This window comes from Aspergillus homomorphus (genome assembly GCF_003184865.1).
Source record: "Aspergillus homomorphus CBS 101889 unplaced genomic scaffold BO97scaffold_13, whole genome shotgun sequence".
Taxonomy (NCBI): domain Eukaryota; kingdom Fungi; phylum Ascomycota; class Eurotiomycetes; order Eurotiales; family Aspergillaceae; genus Aspergillus; species Aspergillus homomorphus.
In genome coordinates this window covers 152,760-173,352 of record NW_020291899.1, presented here as the reverse complement: position 1 = coordinate 173,352, position 20,593 = coordinate 152,760, and the positions used below count along the sequence as shown (strand labels likewise).

General features: G+C 55.1%; 5 protein-coding genes across 5 annotated transcripts; 3 read left to right on the top strand and 2 right to left on the bottom strand.

Moving 5' to 3' along the window:
* Nucleotides 1–763: 763 nt before the first annotated feature.
* On the bottom strand, nucleotides 764–1,680 carry BO97DRAFT_366898 (SDR family NAD(P)-dependent oxidoreductase). Its single transcript, XM_025692633.1, has 2 exons — nucleotides 1,349–1,680; nucleotides 764–1,286 (listed from the first exon to the last, which is right to left on the bottom strand). The coding sequence occupies exons 1-2, from the start codon at nucleotides 1,635–1,637 to the stop codon at nucleotides 796–798; spliced, it is 780 nt and encodes a 259-aa protein (XP_025552531.1). The 5' UTR covers nucleotides 1,638–1,680; the 3' UTR covers nucleotides 764–795.
* A 600-nt stretch (nucleotides 1,681–2,280) lies between these two features.
* Nucleotides 2,281–6,850, top strand: BO97DRAFT_366893 (ABC transporter; the record flags this gene model as incomplete). The annotated part of the gene is made up of 7 exons (XM_025692632.1): nucleotides 2,281–2,512; nucleotides 2,578–2,875; nucleotides 2,936–3,176; nucleotides 3,237–4,296; nucleotides 4,349–4,614; nucleotides 4,686–6,624; nucleotides 6,728–6,850. Coding segments are annotated over exons 1-7 (4,137 nt in total), but the record flags the coding sequence as incomplete, so codon positions are not given.
* Nucleotides 6,851–9,107: 2,257 nt separating this feature from the next.
* Nucleotides 9,108–12,199, top strand: BO97DRAFT_388480 (uncharacterized protein). The gene is made up of 2 exons (XM_025693660.1): nucleotides 9,108–9,639; nucleotides 9,714–12,199. Exons 1-2 carry the CDS (start codon nucleotides 9,410–9,412, stop codon nucleotides 11,842–11,844), a joined length of 2,361 nt encoding a protein of 786 aa, XP_025552529.1. The 5' UTR covers nucleotides 9,108–9,409; the 3' UTR covers nucleotides 11,845–12,199.
* Nucleotides 12,200–12,939: 740 nt separating this feature from the next.
* On the bottom strand, nucleotides 12,940–18,272 carry BO97DRAFT_388479 (type I polyketide synthase; the record flags this gene model as incomplete). Its single annotated transcript, XM_025693659.1, has 1 exon — nucleotides 12,940–18,272. The coding sequence occupies exon 1, from the start codon at nucleotides 18,193–18,195 to the stop codon at nucleotides 12,940–12,942; it is 5,256 nt and encodes a 1,751-aa protein (XP_025552528.1). The 5' UTR covers nucleotides 18,196–18,272.
* Nucleotides 18,273–19,074: 802 nt separating this feature from the next.
* Nucleotides 19,075–20,584, top strand: BO97DRAFT_433652 (cupin domain-containing protein; the record flags this gene model as incomplete). The annotated part of the gene is made up of 4 exons (XM_025697612.1): nucleotides 19,075–19,124; nucleotides 19,196–19,646; nucleotides 19,720–20,161; nucleotides 20,463–20,584. The coding sequence occupies 4 exons, from the start codon at nucleotides 19,075–19,077 to the stop codon at nucleotides 20,582–20,584; spliced, it is 1,065 nt and encodes a 354-aa protein (XP_025552527.1).
* Between the last annotated feature and the right edge of the window lie 9 nt (nucleotides 20,585–20,593).

The window sequence follows — 20,593 nt, the reverse complement described above, 5'->3', positions numbered from 1 at the left end:
ATATATACAGGCTGGATGAGATATGATCATTCTCCGAGCCGACATTTTGAGAACGAAACACGAAGCTGAATACAGATGTCTTCCAAAAGGAGCTGAGTTCATCGAAGGAACCGTGTGGATGCACGCGAAATCCTTCGTAATTACCATAAATGGCGGTTGGATGATTCCGGCCGACTCGGAGTAAGCATCATGTAAGGCGAATATGGATTAGTAGGCTTTGTATACGAGGCTATGCCAAGCTAAAGACTCTTGGTTCGCATACTATTGTCCTATCGCTTGGATGGTGGCTGAGTACCCAGCAAAAATTGGAGTAGTCCGGAGAAATACGTTTGTGATGCCATGATCGAAAGTCAAGGGTCACTACTAATTGGGCAAACTCTAGGAGCCAGAGAGAGATTTCTACGCACTCTCTAGATTTCTAAATTATTGCTCGTCGCAACAGCGTTGCAATTCATAGTCTATATCGTGGATGAGAATAATCGGTGTTGCATCATGCCCGCGTGGTCAGCAACCACGTGGACTCGCCGAATGTCAGATCGCCGATCGCTAGCAGGGATAGCCACATGTTTTTTCCCCAGGTGTACGTTTTCCACGCATCTTTCAGTTTGGTCTCTTGCTTGGACGACTACGCCATGATTCTAGTCACGGTAAACAAGATAAATCCGTCCACTCTATGGTGTAATGTTCAATCTACATAGTATGGAGAAACGAGTATAATCATCACTTCATCTTCAATTATCATCGATTATTCCAATCGTAGGATGTTCATTACTTGCAATCTCATATACAACAAATCTAGAACTGTGTGCCCACGTGAATACCTCCATCCACCAGTACATTTGTCCCCGTCACAAAGCTAGCCAATGGACTCGCCAAAAAGACAGCCACATTGGAAATCTCCTGCGGGCCACCCAACCGCTTCAACGGAATCTTCAATCGCTGCTCCTCCACCCACTCGGGCATGAGCTTCGAGTATTTCTCCCAGGGACCGCCCTCGCAGAGGACCGGACCCGGCGAGATGGCGTTGACGCGGATGCCCTTGGGCCCAAGGTAGTGCGATAACTCCTGCACGTGCTGCAGCTGAGCGGCTTTGCAGGGGCCATATGCAGCTGGAGGGCTGCGGTAGAACTCACGGCCCATGAACGAGCTCTGCACGATGATGGAGGCCTGCGGGGACTTTTCCAGGTAGGGCTCTGCCGCTTTGACCAGCTCCACGAAGCCCATCACGTCGATCGCGAAGCTGCTCTCCCAGTGCTCTGTCTCGCCTTCCATGTGCATGGGTGATGCTGATGTTTTGTTAGCATCGTCGAGCGTTGGGGGGAATGGGGGTGGTTTAGCTGTGACGAACCATTGGCAATGATGACATCAATTCGTCCCACGCGTTCGGCGGAGTCCTTGACCCAATTCACGATCGCCTCCTTGGACGCAACGTCGAAGGCAGTGCCATGTGCGCGTGCAGGATTGGTCTCGGGGAGGGCTTGGTGGATGTTGTCGAATTCGGTGTTGGTGACTGTGCGGGCGCAGTAGGAGACGTGGGCTCCCTCTTGGAGGAATTGGCGCACCATCGCCTGGCCCATACCTCGGGTGCCTCCCGTGATGAGGACATGGGCATCTTGAAGACCAGTTTCGAGAGGCATTGTAACAAGGAAGGAAAGCTACTGAGTTGGTAGAGGTGAGAACTTGAAGAATGGTAGTGGGGATGACTAGAGAGGGGTAAGTGGCTGGACTATATATTGATCCTAGCAAGTAGTATAGCCACACAAGCTAGGGTAAGCCTGCAGATAAAGATCGTAGTACACGTAGTACATACAGCACTAACTCCCTGAAGTAATCCAGACAGAGTCCGAGGACTCCACTTACTTTATCTAGCCGAACTTACGGATTGACATCTCCAGATTCTTTGCACAGATTGAGAGCGTAAACAATCTTGCTCCTTAGAGACGGCCGAAAGGGGCAAGTGGGTCCACACTCAAGCTTTGATGACTAAGAAGGTCGCTAGTCCCCATCGGGATTCCCCTCCGAGACTCCTTTAGGCAGTCCATGATGGAGTCGTTCCATTTCCCAATCAAGTCTTCATCTTATACCTTCGCGCTGAGCTGGTTGCAACATCATTCTCTGCGATTGAGAGATATAAGTTGATCGGTACCTTTCTCACCATGGCACTCTGGATATTCCTCCTTCAGCCAAGCTTTCTTGGATCCCTGTGGCTGCATTGGACGGCGATATTGCAATATCCACCGCACCAATGGAGAAGTATCAAGGAACAGATACCTTGCAGCAGGACTCCGGCGGGAGTGGCGTAATGACGCCGGTCAATGCCGAGTCCATCGTGGACAAGGAACATATTGGCCTGCACGAAGCCCCCTTGTCAGACTCTTCCAACAGCGTGGCCGTTGAGCCGATTGCCTTGAGCGTGAAGCGGTTCCTCTCCCTCCGCCATGGCGACAACAACAGGCCACACGCTGCTGCAATCGTCATGGAGAATGTAACAGTTGAAGGTAGTGGCACAGGCGTACGTCTCCGAATTTCCCTTCGACATGATCCAGCTCCAGAGGTACTGACACGGTTTGGCGACAGGCCCTTCCCGCCCCTAGCGTTCTGACAGCGGCAAAAGGTGGTTTCGGCCTGTTGGAGCCTATCCAAAGTCGCCTACATCGTCCATCGTCACGACCTATTCTGCGTGACTTTTCTGCTGCCATTCAGCCAGGCGAGATGGTGTTGGTGATTGGAAAGCCCGGCAGTGGCTGTACCACGTTCCTGAAGACGCTTGCGGGCATGTGGAGCGAGTATGCGGCCGTCCAAGGTACCTTGACATTTGGAGGACAGTCTATGGAAGATATCATAGAGAATGACCCCCAGGACGTCGTGTTCTGCGGTAAGCTTCGTTCATCCGTTATTCTCTGATACCAGAAACGCAGTGACTGACTGGTGACAGGCGAGTCTGATGACCACTTCCCGACCTTGACCGTCTTCGAGACATTGCGATTCGCAATGAGAGCCCGCTGCGGGCCCAAGCCATCCTCATCAGAGATTGACGAGAGAGTGCAACATCTAGCGCAACTGGTCGGACTTGGACATGTGCTCAATACCAAGGTTGGAGACGCGTATGTTCGGGGTGTCAGTGGTGGTGAGAGACGCCGTGTCTCGTTGGCTGAGGCGCTGGCGACATGTGCACGGTAAGTGAAAATACCCGCAATGCTTTCAAGGAAATTACTGACCTTGAGTTTGTCTTTTAGCTTAATATGCCTGGATAATCCGACCAATGGCCTGGACTCGTCGACGGCCCTCGAATTCATAGAGATGATGCGGGAGTGGACAGTGCAGAGTCAGTGCGTGGCCGCAATGAGCGTGTACCAAGGCAGTGATGCTATTGTTCCATACTTTGATAAAGTCGTTGTCATCAATGCCGGACGGCAGATTTTCTATGGAACTATCCAGGCCGCCAAAGCGTACTTTCTAAGCCTGGGCTTCGAGTGTTCATCCGCCACTACCACCACAGACTTCTTGAACTCCATGTCCGCGAACCCGGAGGTTCGCCGTGTGCATGAAGCTCACCAAGATCGGGTTCCTCGCACACCCGACGAGTTCCAGCAAGAATTCCGACGCAGCCCTCACTTTGGAGAGCTGGTGTCCGCTGTGCGGGCGGCCAAATCGCTTCCTGCGGCGATCCGTTCGGCCAAGTCAGATCAATATGCTTTGCCACTTTATCAACAAATCGCTTACTGCACAACGCGGCAGGTGCGCATTATTCAGCACAACTATAGCTCACTGGTTGTGGAGGCCCTGTGTATTGTCGTCCAAAGTTTGATCCTGGGAACCTTGTTCCGCAACCAGCAGCGCAGCACCGGGTCTTTCTTCATCTTCGCCTCCGCGCTGTTCTACTCTGTCCTTGTTCCCGCGTTGCAGGCCATGGCCGAGTTCCGCAGCACCTTCGCCCAACGACCGCTGATTCTCAAGCATAAGCGATACCGGCTGTACCGGCCCATGGCCTATGGCTTTGGGTTGATCATGACGGATATCGTCTGGAAGATCTTCGTCATCTTCTGGAATATTCCCTTGTACTTCCTGACTGGTTTCCAGATGAACGCGGCCAAGTTCTTCACCTGGTTCGTTGTGGTATACATCGAGCATCTGGCTTTGTCCATGTTCTTCCGCTCGGTCGCTGTGTTCTCGTCCAACATGTACCGCGCCGTTCTTCCGGTCGGTATCTTCTTCAATATGTACGTCTTGTACACGGGCCTCTACGTGCCGCCACCACAGATGCAAGTGTGGCTCGGCTGGTTGAGATTTCTGAATGTAAGTGCCCCGCACCAGGCGACCAGGTTGTTGACTAACCCGAACAACCAAGCCCTTGCACTATGGTTTCGAGTCTGTTATGATCAACGAGTTTGGCAACCTGAGCTACGAGTGCAGTACAGCAGACTTGGTCCCGTCAGGACCGGGCTACACCAACATCGCCAATCAGGTGTGCGCTGTGGTCGGCTCGGAGCCTGGCCAGCGACTGTTGTCCGGAATGGCGTATATCAAGGCGCAGTATGGCTTCGAAGAGGGGAATCTGTGGCGCAACCTGGGCATCAATGCGGCATTCTTCATTGCCTTTGGCCTGGCCTCAGCGTGAGTCCCCGATGCGAGTCTTGCTTCACCCCGCCCAAATTTGCTTAGATGTACTAATGAGCGCAACACAGTATCGGTATGGAACGTCTCAAGCAACCGGCCGGCCGTTTGGCGACTGTCTTCTATCGTGGCATGGGATCCAAAAAGTCTTCTTCCCAACCAGGATCCAAGTTGAGTGATCAAGAGAGTGGAGATCTGGATCTAGACGTCCCTCCCGCACAGGGCAAGGTCAACACTCGCGACCGGAGCGCGACCATCGAGTATCGATCTCGCAGTTTGACATGGACAGAACTTAACTTTGATGTGAAAACCAAGGATGGTCAGAAGCGTCTCCTAAACAACCTGACCGGGTCTGTGTACAGTGGCCAAATGAAAGCCCTGATGGGTGTATCGGGAGCTGGTAAGACGACTTTGCTGAATGCATTGGCGGGCCGGTCAAAGGTTGGCACCCTCACGGGAACATTGGCGCTGAACGGACAGCTGCTACCCAAATCTTTTAATCGTCACATGGGATACGTGCAACAGCAGGACATTCATCTCCCCACGCAAAGTGTGCGAGAAGCATTGCAAATGACTGCCCGACTCCGCCGACCCCAAGACGTCTCCCTCGAGGAGAAGGACGCCTACGTGGAAGAAGTGATTCGGTCGCTGGACATGGAGTCAATCGCAGACGCTCTGATCGGTACACCCGGGGCTGGTCTTAACCTGGAACAGCGGAAGAAAGTCAGTATCGGTGTGGAGATGGCTGCGAAGCCGGATATTCTGTTCCTGGACGAGCCGACTTCGGGCCTCGACGGACAGTCGGCTTACTCCATCGTTCGACTTTTACGACGACTCGCAGACTCCGGCCAGGCCATCATGTGCACCATCCACCAACCCGCGGCGGAATTGATCGCAACCTTCGACGAACTATACCTGTTGGCCCGCGGAGGACAGGTTGTGTACGACGGCCCCTTGGGAGACGATTGTAAGCACGCTGTCGCTTACTTTGCGCAACATGCTCGCCCGTGCCGCGAGAGAGAAAACCCCGCCGAGTACTTCCTCGAGGTGATCGGCGCTGGGACACGACGGGACGTCCAGACCGATTGGGCGGAGATATGGAAGCAGAGCCGTGATCAGCCCCTAGGCAGCCAGAATGCAAACGCATTATCGTCTCCCAAGGATGATTCATCGTTGTCATTGCACGCAGCCCCCTTCCACTACCAGATGCTCGTATTGCTCAAGCGAACCTGGCTTTACTATTGGCGGGCGCCGGATTATGCTCAGGCCAAACTGTGGTTGAACGCGGGCAATGCGTTGCTGAACGGCATGACCTATCTTAACTCTCCGCTGACACAACGAGGCGCTTACAACCGTGTCTTCTCTTCCTTCATGTCCCTGATTGTCGGTCCTCCGTTGGGGCTGCAAGTGCAACCGCGGTTCGTCACGCTGCGGAACATTTTCGAACACCGCGAACGCGAGAGTCTGACCTATCACTGGATGGCGTTCAGCCTCTCGGCCATTCTCGTTGAATTGCCGTATGCCTTCTGCACCTCCCTCGTGTACTGGCTGTTGTGGTATTTCCCCGTGGGCTACTTCCGCGACTCCAACCATGCTGGGTACAGCTTCTTGATGTACCAGCTGTTCTCCGTGTTTGCGACCAGTTTGGCTCAACTGTGCGCCTCGCTTATGCCCACGGTGGAAGCGGCGCTCTCGGCCAATGGGTTCTTCTTCATGTTTTGTAACACCTTCGCGGGCACACTGTCCCCAGCGCCGGTGACTCCAGCTGGATGGCGCTGGTACTACAAGGTTTCGCCCCTGTTCTACATGAACGAAGGCGTGGTGGTGGATGTGCTGCATGATCTGCCCCTCCACTGTGCGAAGTCGGAGATGTCCGTCTTCCAGCCACCGACCGGCACGAGCTGTTACCAGTATGCGGCGGCCTTCCTGCAGAACGCCACGGGCTTCCTCCTCAACCCCAACAGCACAACTAGCTGCGAATACTGTCCCTACAAAAACGGTCAAGCTTACGTGAGTTTTCTCTCCCCGCCCCCCCTGCATCAAGCTATCCACATGGCCTCGTTAAGTGACCGGGAAGAACATGATTGGCTGACCTGGCAATTTCCACATATAGTACACCCAATATGACTACAGCTATAGCCACCGGGGCCGGAATGTGGGCGTCTTTATCGGCTTTATTGCCTTCAATTTCACGATGGTATTAGTGATTACCTATCTGACGCGTGTTCGTCGCCGTCGCTGAGAGGGGAGGACGGCAGATCATGTGTGGCTTACAGTATGCATAATTCACTGGTTTAAAGTATATTTTTTCTATCCTTGTTTCTTTCTGAATCGGGTGGCCCGGTTTTTCAGACAGGGATCGGAGATCGATGGTCTCCCCAGATGATGGTTGTTTGTGTGCTTGGCATTAGTCAGTGTAAATCCACGGTGTATGTAATATAACCGGTCGGTCCTACGATCTACCGGCCCGGTCCGACAGTTCCAATTCAGGGCATTTTTGCTTGCAGACCTTTTGGAAATTTCCCGTAGAACGTGTACAGACTGACTGCTAAGCTATTTCAATTTCAGCGTCGGGGAGGGAGGGGAGGGGAGGGGAGGATGGAGGGGGGACAACCGGGGAGGAAAATAACGTTTTGTCAGAAGGAAGACAAACCGTGCAGTGATCGGGACCTCGTTGGGTTCCACGCCTATACTTAGTACGAGACTACGAGCAGCACTACTACTAAGTAAGTGAGATTCCTCCCCGGGGACGCAGCCAAGCCACCTCATCCTCCGTCTCATTCCACTAATACTGTTCAGGCGCTCCTGCATAAATCCCGGTATCGAGTCCGTATCGGTAACACAGCTAAACTTGCAGCATGCTTGAACCCCCGTCTGGGTCCAGGATGGGGAGAAGGCACTTTTCCTATCCCAGCCAAGCCACGCGAGTTCCACTCTGAAAGATCCATATATATTACTTACATGTAGGTATATATAGTGGGCATCAATTCACGGGTAGTGGGAATCGGACCCTCTGTCTTTTTATCCCTTGCACAATTGGCTGTGTTAAATGCCAGTCGGTCTTATCAGCGTCTAACTCTTCTGGGTAGATGATCTGCTCCTGCGACACTTCCTCGCCAACCGAATACGATCGTCCATCCGAATGAAGGGCACCGTGCTACGTACTATCTAGATACAGCAGGAGTCGAGATCCTGGCAATCTCGCTCATCATCACGGTCCTCGGCACCGCATGTGGATTGGCTTTGAATGCAGTGCCTTGTTATCTGGCGAGAGCCGGAGGAGATGAGCCAGATTAACTAGATATTGTATACCGCCACGCGTTTGGATTGAGGACGCGATATATTGGGAGCAGATATATCTCCACCGCTCTGGGCGCTTCGCTTCGCTCCCACGGAGATTTCGGGGAATGCCAAGGGGCCGTGCCATGTGTTGGAAGCGCAGCAAGGAAGGTACATGTACATTACATCTCGCTGCCAGTCATGGGGTGGAATCCTGTCAGGTGAGGGGTCGGCCTAAACGCGGAATCGGAGCTGGGATGCCAATTGCCCTTCCTGGTGGTCGTGGGTGGTGACTGGTTCCTATGCTACACCATCCTCACCACCGCCTGTCGCCAAACCAAATGGTTTCTGAACTATGCCTTGAATTCCCCCCTCCTAGTATCCTGCATCCATGTCTGATTCGGGGATCACGATGCAACGAGCGACAAAAGAAAAGTTCACTTTCAGTGAAAATGCCGGACACAAAAAAACGCCAAGGGATCGTTTGCCACGCCTTGTTTACTTGGCTCCGGTACGGTACGGGGCGCACGCCAAGCTTTGTCTCAGCACCCGTGTTATGTACTACCAAGAGGGCATAAGGCGGCACAATATTTGGATGTGTATAGATAGGCAGATAAGTCTAGTCGGGGATCCCCAGGATTCTGGGTGGAATGGGTCCGGAGTAGTAAGTACGAGGTGTTGTCGTTGTCGTTGTCGTTGTCGTCGTCCCTGATGCCTGATCATCTTATGGCGGGATTTAAACGCCTCTTCACTTAATCCTTCCCCCATCTCTCTGACCACTGAGTGGCCCCATCGGCTGGTTATCTTCAGTCTTCAGCCTTCCTCAACGGATGTGATCAAGAATCCGTGCGAGCGGGAATAAGCATCCATGCAAAACGTTCTCTCGAACTCTATGCGGCTCCCTCTTACTCAGGCCAGGTAAACCTTCGGCGGGAAAGCAAGTGTAAGCCGAAACTAATCCGAATGGATGGGCAGAAGGAATGGTTTTTTTACCGCAAGGAGCATGTCGTCCAGCCTCAATGGGTTGGGATAAGCGAGAATGCATTGGCAAGGCTTGGAGAGGGATCGTAGAAAGGGCTTGTTCAGTCAAGCCTGGACTGCCAAGCGGACTACGGGTTTTGAAGGGAAGAATGTGATGGATGTGATAGGATTTAATATAAAGAATATAAATCTCGGTTGGATCCTCCTCGCCTCATACGTGGGAAGGGACAGTAGTCAATACACTTGCTACACTACTGGCTTACTGGCTTACTGGGCTATAGTGATTAGTGCAGTACATACTACCTGATAACCATAGTGAAGTCACATGACCACTACTTTCTCTCCTTCCCATCAGCCCCTCTTCAATCTCACTCTCACTCTCTCACTCCATCCTTCCATCCTTCGTTCTGCTCCCCTCCATCTTCGCCCCATCCGTGGGCTTACTCATAGTGACTTTCAAGACCTCTCTTTCCCTTCTTTGATGATTTCGTGATCCGTATCTCCACCCATCCCCCCCATCTCACCAAGATTGGCCATGTTCTCCACCTTCTCCGCCAATCTCAACTCCACCGATCGCCCCGCGGAGCAACAACCCGCCGCCGCTCCCCGACCCAAACGCAACCAGGTCGTGCGAGCCTGCGACTGGTGTCGCGTCAATCGCATCAAGTGCGACGACAAACAGCCATGCCAGAACTGTCGCAATCATGGCGGCCACTGCAGTAATACCAAACAGTTCGAAGCCAGTTCGCTGCCCGCCGCAAACCGGTAAGTTTCTTAGGTTTTGGGTCCTCCACATTCGCACGCACCAGGCCAAAGAAAGCTGATAAGAAGATGACAAGGGAGATTCATCGACTACGGAATCGGCTCAATGATTTACAGGAGCAACTCGACAAGGCCGTTCATGAATCCAAAGCCCAACGCCGGCAATCCCCGATCGCCTCGAATCCCACTACGACGAGCATCACCTCACCCGCAGACCTTCCGATCGCACACCGCAAAACGTGGGACGGTCTGTATGCCGCGGGGTCCCAGACCGGGCGAGTCATCCATTATGGGCCACAATCCTCGCCCTACATGGTACTGCGCCTCAACCGATTCATGTCTGAATCAGCCAACCAACTCCACCTCAAATCGCCGCTTCCTGTTCGACTCTCCCAGATCCACCGCCACTCGCCCACGATCTCGCAAGAGCAATTGACGGACCAGGCCGAGTGGCCAAGCCTTCGTCTGGGTCTGACGGAGGTCGAGGACTTGTCTCGGGAGCAAGAAGAGCATTTCCTGGTACTGCTCTGGCAGGCCTATCACTTCATGTATCCCATTGTCGCAGAGGAGGAGTTCCGACAGTACTACGACTCGCTGTGGGCGGGAACCAACGGGCAGTCGCCGCGACAGCCGTCCGCGCTCGTAGATAGCTTGCTGGCCGTCTGTATGCAATACAGCAGCACCTTTTTAGCCGACGACGAGGACATGATGGACGGCGAGACGGCGTCGCAAGCAAATCACTTCACCACCGCGGCACATGCCTATTACCGTCGAAGCCAGCGCGTACTGATAGAGAGACTCGAATATCCTTCAATCCGGACACTGCAAAGCCACATCTACTGCATCATTTATCTGTACAACACTGCCAACTTGGACACCGCTTATGCCCTTCTCGGTCTAGCAGTTAGGGTTGCGCAGATGCTGCGCTTGCATATTCGGCCTCTGGAGCCCACCCCCAGGGCGTCGCAGGAGCTGCATTCGCGGATTTGGTGGTCGCTCTACCAGTTGGACAGTCAGATCTCGATGACACTGGGTCGTCGGCCATTGATCAACACGGACGAGGTAGGTTGCGCGATGCCACGAGATACGGGTGACGTGGTGCAACTATCGTCTACGATGTTGGTGTCGCCCCCGGATGAGGACATCAGCTGGCTCAGCTTCCACGTGCAGTATATCCGCCTGACGGCCGCGGCGCGTGGGGTCTACACTGCATTCGGGGCACGCTGTGCCGACTTGTTGAAGACGAGAGATATTCAAGATATCCACGAGGACCCAGCCATCATGGAGTCGCTCGCCGGGTTTCAAGGGAGCGGAGTCCGAGCGATGTATGACTGGGCACAAAATGTCCCGCGCTCTCTCAAGAACCCACGCAAGGGGTCTGGGGAGGCCTTCTGCACGGATCGCACGCCGCTCAACCTCAATCCAGCCAGCCCGCTCTGGCTGCAGCGTCAACGGCTGCTGCTGGAGATCATCTACCACCATCTACAGATCGCCAATTTCCGCCCATTCATCCGCTTTCCGCCCCGAGGCGCGTCTCTCACGCCTCTGTCAGATAGCCACAGCATTGCAGCACTGAACCACGCTGTCGTAGTGACGCTGATCCTGAATCAGGTTCTGTCCGAAACGGATCTGCTGTGTGGCTGGACGTCGGCTTTCCAGTATCAGTGGGACGCCACTATCTGCATCCTCTCCTTCGTGCTGGCCAATCCGGTCTGTCCGCCGACCCCCGCTGCACGTAAGATCTTGCCGATGGCTATGCGCACACTAGAAAAGCTCGGACAGCCATTTGGCCCGGTCGCCAGCACGGTGCAGGCGGCTTGGGAGCAGTTCCGGAGCAGTTCCACCCCCCGCGGCTGGTCCCAACTCACCCCTCCCAGCCAAAGCTCTTCCGAGAGTTCCGTGGTTGCGCCGCCGTCATCCGTTGCGCCGTCGTCAACCGGTCTTGGCCCCGGGCGACCGCCCACTTTGCCGCCCACTGATCCCTTCTCCGGCTTCCTGAGCCCACTGCCTAAACTGTCCTCAACAATGATGTTGAATCCTGCTGATTTCGGCGACCCTGCGACCATCACGCCGCCCCTCGAGCTCATGGATGATCCCTCGTTCACGCTTCCGAGCGACTTCTTCATGGGCACGGGGGGTGGTGCGCCGTGGCTGTCGAACGGGGCAATTTCAGTCGATACTTGGGTTGCATACGATGGATCGCAATGATCTAGTCCAAGATGTTCCCAAAACAAGATACCCAGTCTTTTACTTGCGCCCTGTTCCGTATATCGAATGAGGGATAATCTTACAAATCTATGCGTTGAAATTAGTGCTATTTTCTTGTAAATGTTTCTCGTCTGCTATGGGGTCTAAAATAGAACCTGTGATGCTTAACCTGGGTTGTTGGTTCTCGAGCCGTCTTAGACTTGTCCTCTGCTGTGTGACTGCGAGGAGAGCTTTATTCCTTTTTTTCTGAAGTGTCGGTCATATTTCTGTTTTTGTTCGAGTGAATGAATACATATACCAGTCTCACATGTCTGTCAACTTATTGAATATTACTTGATCTATGCTTTGTTCTTCGATACCATGTGAGTTATAGTGGCTTTTAGGATAGAATTGGGAATTGTCAGTATTCGATCCTACCTTTTATCGGTTGAACTTTTCGCCCATCTTGACTTCTCTCGTTACTATCACTTAAACCCTAAAGATTGTGAGATTTGCTTGCGATACATAGACTTTGTATATGAAGAGAATGCGTGATAACATTCTATATTTCCGCGTGTGAGGGTGGGTACGCTACAATACCTCATATCTGGGGATGCACTGGGCAGGACACCGACCACCTGGGGACTTGTAGTCTATATAATTGCATGACAACCTGGTCATCGTAGAGTTCATAGAGGTTATACTTGATTTTACTTACGAGAGATGATGGTAGATAGATAGATAGCTGAGTTCAGGGATAAAGTAGGTACAGAGGATGGATCCGAGGCGGGGCGTAGGGGAGAGCAAAGCATCGAGGGGATGGAGCAAGAGGACAAGGGCGTAGACCACAAGTATAAGCAAGACAGTATATATGCAATCAACACAGAGATTCACAATAGGCAAAGCGTAGCATAGCATAGCATAGCATCGTGAAGCATGCATATGCAAGGCAAACAAACAGAGCAAACATCAACAACAAAGACACGGCACGCGCTCGCGACTATCAGTCTTCCATACGCCTCAGAGAGAGAGAGAGGGAGCGGAAAGACAAGACAAACACAGAGAAAGTGCAACGCAAGCAGAATCGAAGACAGTCTATACAAGATCCCAAGCAGATCAAGAATCCGCCTTGTTGTCGCCCACCTTCTCCGCGAACCAACCCACCAAGTGTCCGACCGTGGGATGGCTCCACGTCAACGTCGGCGGCACCTTCACCCGCAGCGCCTGCTGCAGCTTCTGGCGCAGCGTGACGGTCATAACGGAGTCGACGCCCAGATCCGCGAGCGCGGCTTTGGCGTCGACCTCGTCGGCGGACGGGAGGTGCAGGACGGCGGCGACGCAGCCGCGGATGGCCTGGTCGAGGTACGCCTTCAGCTCGGGGCCGGAGGTGGGGATCGACTTTTTCTCGGCTGAGGGGGATGAGGACGAGGAAGAGTCACTAGAGGCCGAGACGCGACGGACGGCGATGTCGGCCAGCGCAGGGGACGGCAGCGGCTCGTCGGCTTCAAGTGGCAGCGCGCGCAGCACCACCGCGTGGTCGCCTTCGTAGCGTGCGGCGTGCCGCCAGGCAGCGAACGCCTCGTCCGCTGTCACGTCCGTGATCCCCTTGCTCGCTAGCTCCGCGTTGATGAAGTCCGTGCTGGCGCCCATCCCCAGCCCGCGCCACGCCGTCCATTGGAAGGCCCGCGCCCCCCGGTCGCCCTGTTGCTGTCGGTGCGCGGCCAGCGTGTCCAGGAAGGCATTGCCCGCGCCGTAGGAGCTCTGTCCTGTGAATCCGACTAGCTGTCCGCAGGAGCTGAAGAGCACGAAAAAGTCCACACTTTGCGGGGGGAAGACTTCGTTCAGCACCAGTCCGCCTGTGATTTTCGGGGCCAGGACCCGGGCGAAGGCGTCGGGTGTTGTGTCGAGGACGAGCTCGTTGTCGAGGACGCCGGCGGCGTGAACCACGCCGCGCACGGGCGGTAGAGAGAGCGCGTCCAGGGCAGCGGTGAGTTGGTCCGCGGCTGAGGGTACGCTGATGTCGAGCGCGAGGACGTGGATGGAGGCGCCGCGCGCCTCGAGGTCGAGGATCTTGGTGATCGTTGGCGCAAGCGGAGAGGAGGGCTGCATGTCGGCCCACATGCGGCGCGGAGGGAGACCGCGGCGGGAGATGAGGATCACGCGCCGAGCCCCCTCCGTGACCAGGAAGTCGGCCACTTCGAGGCCCAGAGCTCCCAGACCGCCGGTAATGAGATAGGTGCCGTCGGGGCGAGGGAGGAGCTGCTGCTGTTGCTGGTCTTGCTGGAGGAGGCGGTGGCGCTGCAGCGATCGGAGACGCATGGTGCGGGCCACTCCGTCGCGGATGCGGACGATGTCTGCGCCTTGGATGTAGCGCATCGTCGTCAGGGGGAAGGTAGGCACTTCCGTATCGATTAGGCCGCCGAATTGGTCGCTGTGCTCGCTGGCAATCACGCGGCTAAGACCCACGAGCGGTGCGTGTGCGAGAGCGGTCGGGGTCTCGCCCTCGCCGGTGTTGGATGTGACGACAAAGACTTTCGGTGGTAAGGTGTTGTTGACCACGAACTTGACGAGCTCGAGAAGCTGCCAGGTGAATGCTTCGGCTGACTTGGGCACGTCCTGCAAAGAGGAGACCTGTCCTGGGATGTAGACGATGGCCGTCTCTTTGTTGCTGAGAGGGAGGTTATCGCGGTTGGTGGCTAGGTCCCGTGCGTTCGCTAGCTGGACAACGGATGCCGCAGTCGAGATGGTAGCAGCGTATCTCTCACGGAGAGCAACGTCCTCGGAGATGAGCACAAGTTGGTTAATGGGGAGAGGCTCCTCGGCCGGCACAGCAGGGGGCCAGGCCATCTGGTGGACGAGGCTCTCCATGCTGCCGCTGACGCCGGGGGTTCCCTCGATCTCCGAGAAACGCATGGAGGTGAATTTGGCCACAACGTTGCCCGCCTCATCGCAGACACTGACATGCGACGCCAGCGCCGTGTCGGAGGCCTCCTGCACGTACAGCCAACCAACCTTGGGTGGGTTCTCCCGGGTGAAGATGTCGACTCGCTCGATTTGAGCAGGCATGCGCAGCCGGGGTTCGTTGAAGAAGATGGTGGAGCCGACCGAGGTCGCTGCATCCAGGATGGGCGCCCAGGAGGATGCATCCCAGGGAAGCTCGCCATCTGCAGCCACAGAAGGAGCAGCGTCAACACGGGCAATCATCTCCTTGGTGTTGCCGTAGTGCTCGGTGACGGCCCATGGGAAGCCCATGGCCGACACACCAACCTTGTCGAGGTAATCGATCGAGAAATCATCCCGCAGACGTGTTCCAATGCGGGCTTTAGTCGCCTCAACATCCACGCGAGCAGGAGAGGAAGAGGTAGGCGTCGACTCCCACCGGGCGGTGGTATGGGTGACCCACGAAGAATCATCATTGGCTCCTTCATTCTCCTGGATCAGTCGAGACATGATCTTGACCTCTTCGCGCTGCGCAACAATCTGCACCGACCGCGGCGCGTTGATGGCCACCGGAACACGGAGGACGACATTGTTCAGCACATTAGCCCCTGTGGCCTTGACGAAGGTGTTGACCAGACCGGCGGCCGGTACGATCTCGGTGCCATGTAGAGGGTGGCTGCCCGGGAAGGGCTTGCTGTCGTTATCCAGCCGAGTAGTGTATACCACGGTGTCGGTCCCGGCAACTCCGATGCGCTGGCCCAGGAGAGTGTGCTTCTCAACGTCGTGAGTTTGCGACGCTGGCGCGGAACTGGCCCCAATCTGCCGCCAGGTGGGCTTGTGCATCCAGGGGGTGTTCGGTAGCCCGCCAGCCCAGGGACCAGCCATCTGTGACTTCCAGTCCACATTGGCACCCCGAGTGTGAAGCTGGCCGATGGCATGGAGAATGCTCTTCCCACTTGGCTTCTTGCGGGCCAGGGTCGGGATCATGCAGTAATCTTCGATTCCAGCATCCATGATCGTCTCGTTGATGGAGTGAGAGACGAGCGGGTGAGTGGAAACCTCCAGGAACACACGGTAGGAGTCATCCAGCGCTGCTTGGACGGCAGAGGTGAGGTGGACGGGGTTGACCATGTTGTTGGCCCAGTATGTGGCGTCGCGCAAGTCCTGGCCACGGGGATCGCGGAGAGAAGTCGAGTAGAGCTTCGCGCGATTAGGGACAGTCGGAGAGAGACTCCCATCGAGAGACTCCATCAGGGGAGCAACCAGTTGGTTCAGCATAGGGCTGTGGAAGGCGATATCCGTGCGAACGGTGAAGGTCTTGATGCCTCGCTCCTTGAACTCGACGGCCTTCTCAGCCACGGCTTGGGTCGACCCAGCCACGACACAAGATGATGGCGATGAGTCAATCGCGACGACGAGATCCTCGCGACCGACCAACTCCTTCGCCACCTCTGCGTATGGCTTGTTGACTAGGATCATGCCGCCCTGACCCATGACTTTACGGTAGAGAACTGACCGACGAGTGATGAGGACTGCACCTTCCTCGGCCGTGAGGGCACCAGCAACCACACTCGCGGCGATCTCACCGACCGAATGACCGATAATCGCTTGAGGGTACACACCGTGGCTATGAAGCACGGCGGAGATACCAATCTGCATGATGTACGTCAGAATTTGGACGTGGTCGGATGCTTCGAACTCGCCGCTCTGGAGAAGGGCGATGGGAGAGAGACCAATCTCCGCTTCGACAATCTCGTCCAGGGGCTGAACAGCCTGAACGAAGATGGGGTTCTGCAGTAGCTCCTTGCCCATCTCGGCCCATTGAGCTCCGTGGCCGGAGAAAACCCATACGACGTTTCTACTAATACCAGCTCCGAAGACACGGCTCTGCGAGGTCCAGGCGTCGTTGCCTCCATCTGCCAGCTGTCCCAAAGCTTCGATGGCATCCTCCTTGCTTTCAACCACGATGGCCGCGCGGTAATCGTGGTGGTCGCGTCGCACGGCCAAAGTCGCGGCCACATGTTTCAGGTCCTGCTCAGAGCCCTCCGTTTGCAACCAGTCCCGGAGGGCACGAGCCTGAACGGGCAGACGCTTCTCCTGGGGACCAGAAAGGAGCAGCACTGTGGGGTTCGCGGGGGAGGAGGCCGGCGAGAGATCCAGCGTCTCAGGGAAGTTGAATTGCTCGATGACCGCGTGGGACACCGTGCCGCCATAACCGTAGGAGCAGATGGCGGCACGACGGATGTCATCCGTGGAGGGCCACTTCGTCTCTTCCTGAACAACCTTGAGGCCGACATTGTCCCAGTCAACCTTCTTGGTTAGTGTGGTGAGGTTGGCCTGAGGAGCAAGAACACCCTTTTGTACAGACATGACTGCTTTGATGAAACCCATAGCGCCAGCGCCAGCCTCCAAGTGGCCGATGTTCGGCTTGATGGACCCAATGAAGCAAGGGGACTCTGGCTCTCGATCCGTGCCATAAATTGCAGCAATGGCAGAGACCTCGGTGGGGTCGCCTAGCGGAGTCGAGGTGGCGTGGGCCTCGACATATCCGACAGTAAGAGGGTCGATGTTGCCCACCTTGAGAGCATTGTTGGCGACAAGCTGCTGGGCCTTTGCATTGGGAGCCATGATGCCGTTGGTCTTGCCGTCTTGTGCGACGGCAGTTCCCTTGATGACGGCCATGATGTGGTCACCGTCCTTGATAGCATCCGAGAGATTCTTCAACACAATCGCAGCGGCACCTTCACCACGGCCGTATCCCTTCACATCGTTGTCGAACGAGCAGCAGCGCCCCTCAGGAGAGACCGCACCGGCCTTATCAAGAACCCGAGTCAACCCAGGTCCGCACAGCGCGTTGACACCGCCGACGATAGCGACCTTGGACTCCCCAAGGATAATAGCTTGCACACCGTGGTGGACAGCGACGAGTGACGAGGCGCAAGCAGCATCAACAGCCGTGCTGGGGCCCATCAGGTTGAGATGGTAGGAGATGCGGTTGGGGACCCCGCAGTAAGCTGTGCCGATGCCCATCCACGCCTCCACGTTAGGCAAATCCTCCAGCACTAGCTTGGAGTAGTCGTCAGAGTTCACCCCCCAGAAAACCGCGGTGTCACTGCCTGAGAGCGACTTGGCGGCGATTCCCGCATTCTCCAAGGCTTCCCAAGTGACCTCGAGGGAGATGCGCTGCTGGGGGTCCATCTGCTCTGCCTCCTTGGGCGAGATGCCGAAGAACTGGCCGTCGAAGTCCTCGAGCCGGTCGAGGAAGTAGCCACGCGAGGTGGTCTCCTTGAGAATCTTGGCGTTGCGTGAGTCGCGGCGCAGGTACGGCTCCCAGCGCATCTCCGGGATCTCGCCCGAGGCATCTTTCTTCTGCAACAACGACTGCCAAAGCTGTTCTGGGTTGTTGTTGCCACCTGCAACCCGGCAGGCCATGCCTACGACAGCGACATCTTTGGCGGGGTTCTGGTCGAGTTAGTTCCATGTTTTCCTTACGAAACGAATGTCATTATGTTCCCACGTACTAGGTTGTTGTATTCAGAGATAGGAGTGGTCAGCCCAGAGGATTGAGCTTCTGGACTCGCAATGGACGAGTTGGAAGCGGCCGAGGAGAAGTGAGGCATTGTGGAGAGGAAAACGACTGATCTCAGAATATCCCAAGACTTGAGGTTTCAAGGATAGGAAGAAGCGTAGACTGTGGCTCTGCCTGCTGTGCTCTGCTTTGCTGTGCTGTGTTGGGTCGTGCCGATGGAGAGTAAACAAGGGATAAGGCTTGATATATGATATTTCACGCAACAAAGACTTAGACTTTGAAACCATGAAGCAATTCTGTTCCATCTCTCATCTCGATGAGCCTGATCAGGTCTACTTGGTCCACGATCTCCATTGAGCATGTGGATGACTATCTCAATCGAGCCCATCATCACGAACTGTACAGGACAGATGCGGGTAAACCTAATCCGGAAACAATGTAGAAATTCTGCACTAGCTTGTTCCAGATACGACCTCGGAAAGCAAGGAAAATCTTGGTTGTTGTCCGACAGACAACCCCAAGCGTAAGCGCTGCAGATCTGCATGCAAGAGTAAGCCCTAAGCGGAGAAGGGCGATTTCCTAAAGGAGCCACGCGACGACCCTAACCTAAACAGCAAGTCGACAGGGATTCGTATCACGGACATTTTTCGGCGGCGAGAGTGCGTGTGCTGGATTATATCTGTATATAATGATTTGAATTATGTTTGCCAACGGCCCTAATCTCCCACAGGAAGTCTAGTACGAATCTTTCTTCTTTTGTTGGCACAGGAAAAACCGTTACAATGCCGTTTGTCCCGTATCACAACTCGGCCGGCCAGTCCAAGATCGTCAAGTATGACTCTGCAGCCCCCGACTAACTACAAAGCCTCGCCCCTAAGATCTCTAAGCTGACAACTATCCCAGGTTTGGGGGTCTTCTCACCACCGAATTCCTCGAACCCCCACCGGGAAGATGTTTTCTTTTCCGCCAAACGTACCGCCACAACGTTGAGGGCCCCGTCCCGGACAACCTCCGGAAATTGATCAATAGCTCCGATCGGCCGAAGGGTCCTCCGCCGCACTTTCACCAGTTCCAGACCGAGTACTTTCGGGTGGAGTCGGGTGTGATGGGCATAAACGTCGACGGGCAAGTTAAGCGGGTGACCGCCGCGGACGGGGAAGTATCCGTCAAGGCGGGCAGCGTGCACAACTTCTTCATCCACCCGGACTCCGAAGAGAGCATGACCGTCTACCTGAGCGCCTCAGACTCCGGGATGGACTACCAGCTGGACCGGATCTTCTTCGAGAACTGGTACGGGTACTGGCATGATGCCTTACTGCATGATGGTGGCCTTGACTGGATCCAATTCCTGGCTGTAAGTCCTAATTCTCCCTCGGAAAGCTTCCGTCTAGTTCAAGGCCACAGACTAATTCGCCATGGAACCAAAGATCCAAGACGGCGGAGACGCATATACCCCAGCTCCGGCATGGTGCCCCTTCCGCCGGCAGGTAGGCTACTGGACGTGCGTGATTGTCGGCCGCTGGATCGGCGGGCTCCTGGGCTACAAGCCCTTCTTCCGCGAGTACACGACGGACTGGGATTTCGCCGTCGCCAAGATGAAGGGCTCGTTTTTCCAGCGCCATTTGGTGCACGATGCGTACGCCGCCGAGAAGTCCTGGGATGAGCAAGTTGCCTTGGAGGCTCCCTCGCGGCCTGAGAATGCCGAGTTCGAGCCCTGGGTGCAGGACATGTCACCCAAGGCGTTGACGCTGCCTTCCCCGAAGTATGAGCGGGGCGTGTTCGTTGACGATGCGGGTCGTCGTTCGAATGGAATCAATGGTCACTCGAATGGCGTCAATGGCCATAATGGGGTGAATGGACACGCGAACGGTGTCAATGGGACGACTACTGGGGCTGAGTGGGAGAACGTAGCGGCCATGAAGAAGCGGGTGGCAAATGGTGTTCATTGACTATGAGTTTTGTTTCTGTTGGTCGCTTTTAATTGAGCCTTCTTGTTATTCAGCACTTCGTTATCCAATTCAATCGCACTCGTCTTTCTACACGGAGATAACCGTTCTACCTATGAGGACTGCAGTGTATAATTTGCCATCCAAGACGAACCTTCTTAAGCACAAAATCTGCCATTGAACATCAAAATTAGGGCCAGTCTAATCTGTCTTCGCCATCTTAGTATCGAGCCTCAACTTCCATGGCACACAATCTCGATCATACTTCATGCATTCGACATTTCCTGGATCTTCTCAAGCTCAATGCCCTGTATCTCTACGTTATTCGAGACATCACCCAGCCTAGTAGTTTATG

Coding starts and splice junctions, on each gene's coding strand:
- BO97DRAFT_366898 (XM_025692633.1), bottom strand. CDS start 1,637: ATGCCTCTCGAAACTGGTCTTCAAGATGCCCATGTCCTCATCACGGGA. Junction 1,287..1,348: donor TGATGTCATCATTGCCAATG/GTTCGTCACAGC, acceptor ACAAAACATCAG/CATCACCCATGCACATGGAA.
- BO97DRAFT_388480 (XM_025693660.1), top strand. CDS start 9,410: ATGTTCTCCACCTTCTCCGCCAATCTCAACTCCACCGATCGCCCCGCG. Junction 9,640..9,713: donor TCGCTGCCCGCCGCAAACCG/GTAAGTTTCTTA, acceptor GAAGATGACAAG/GGAGATTCATCGACTACGGA.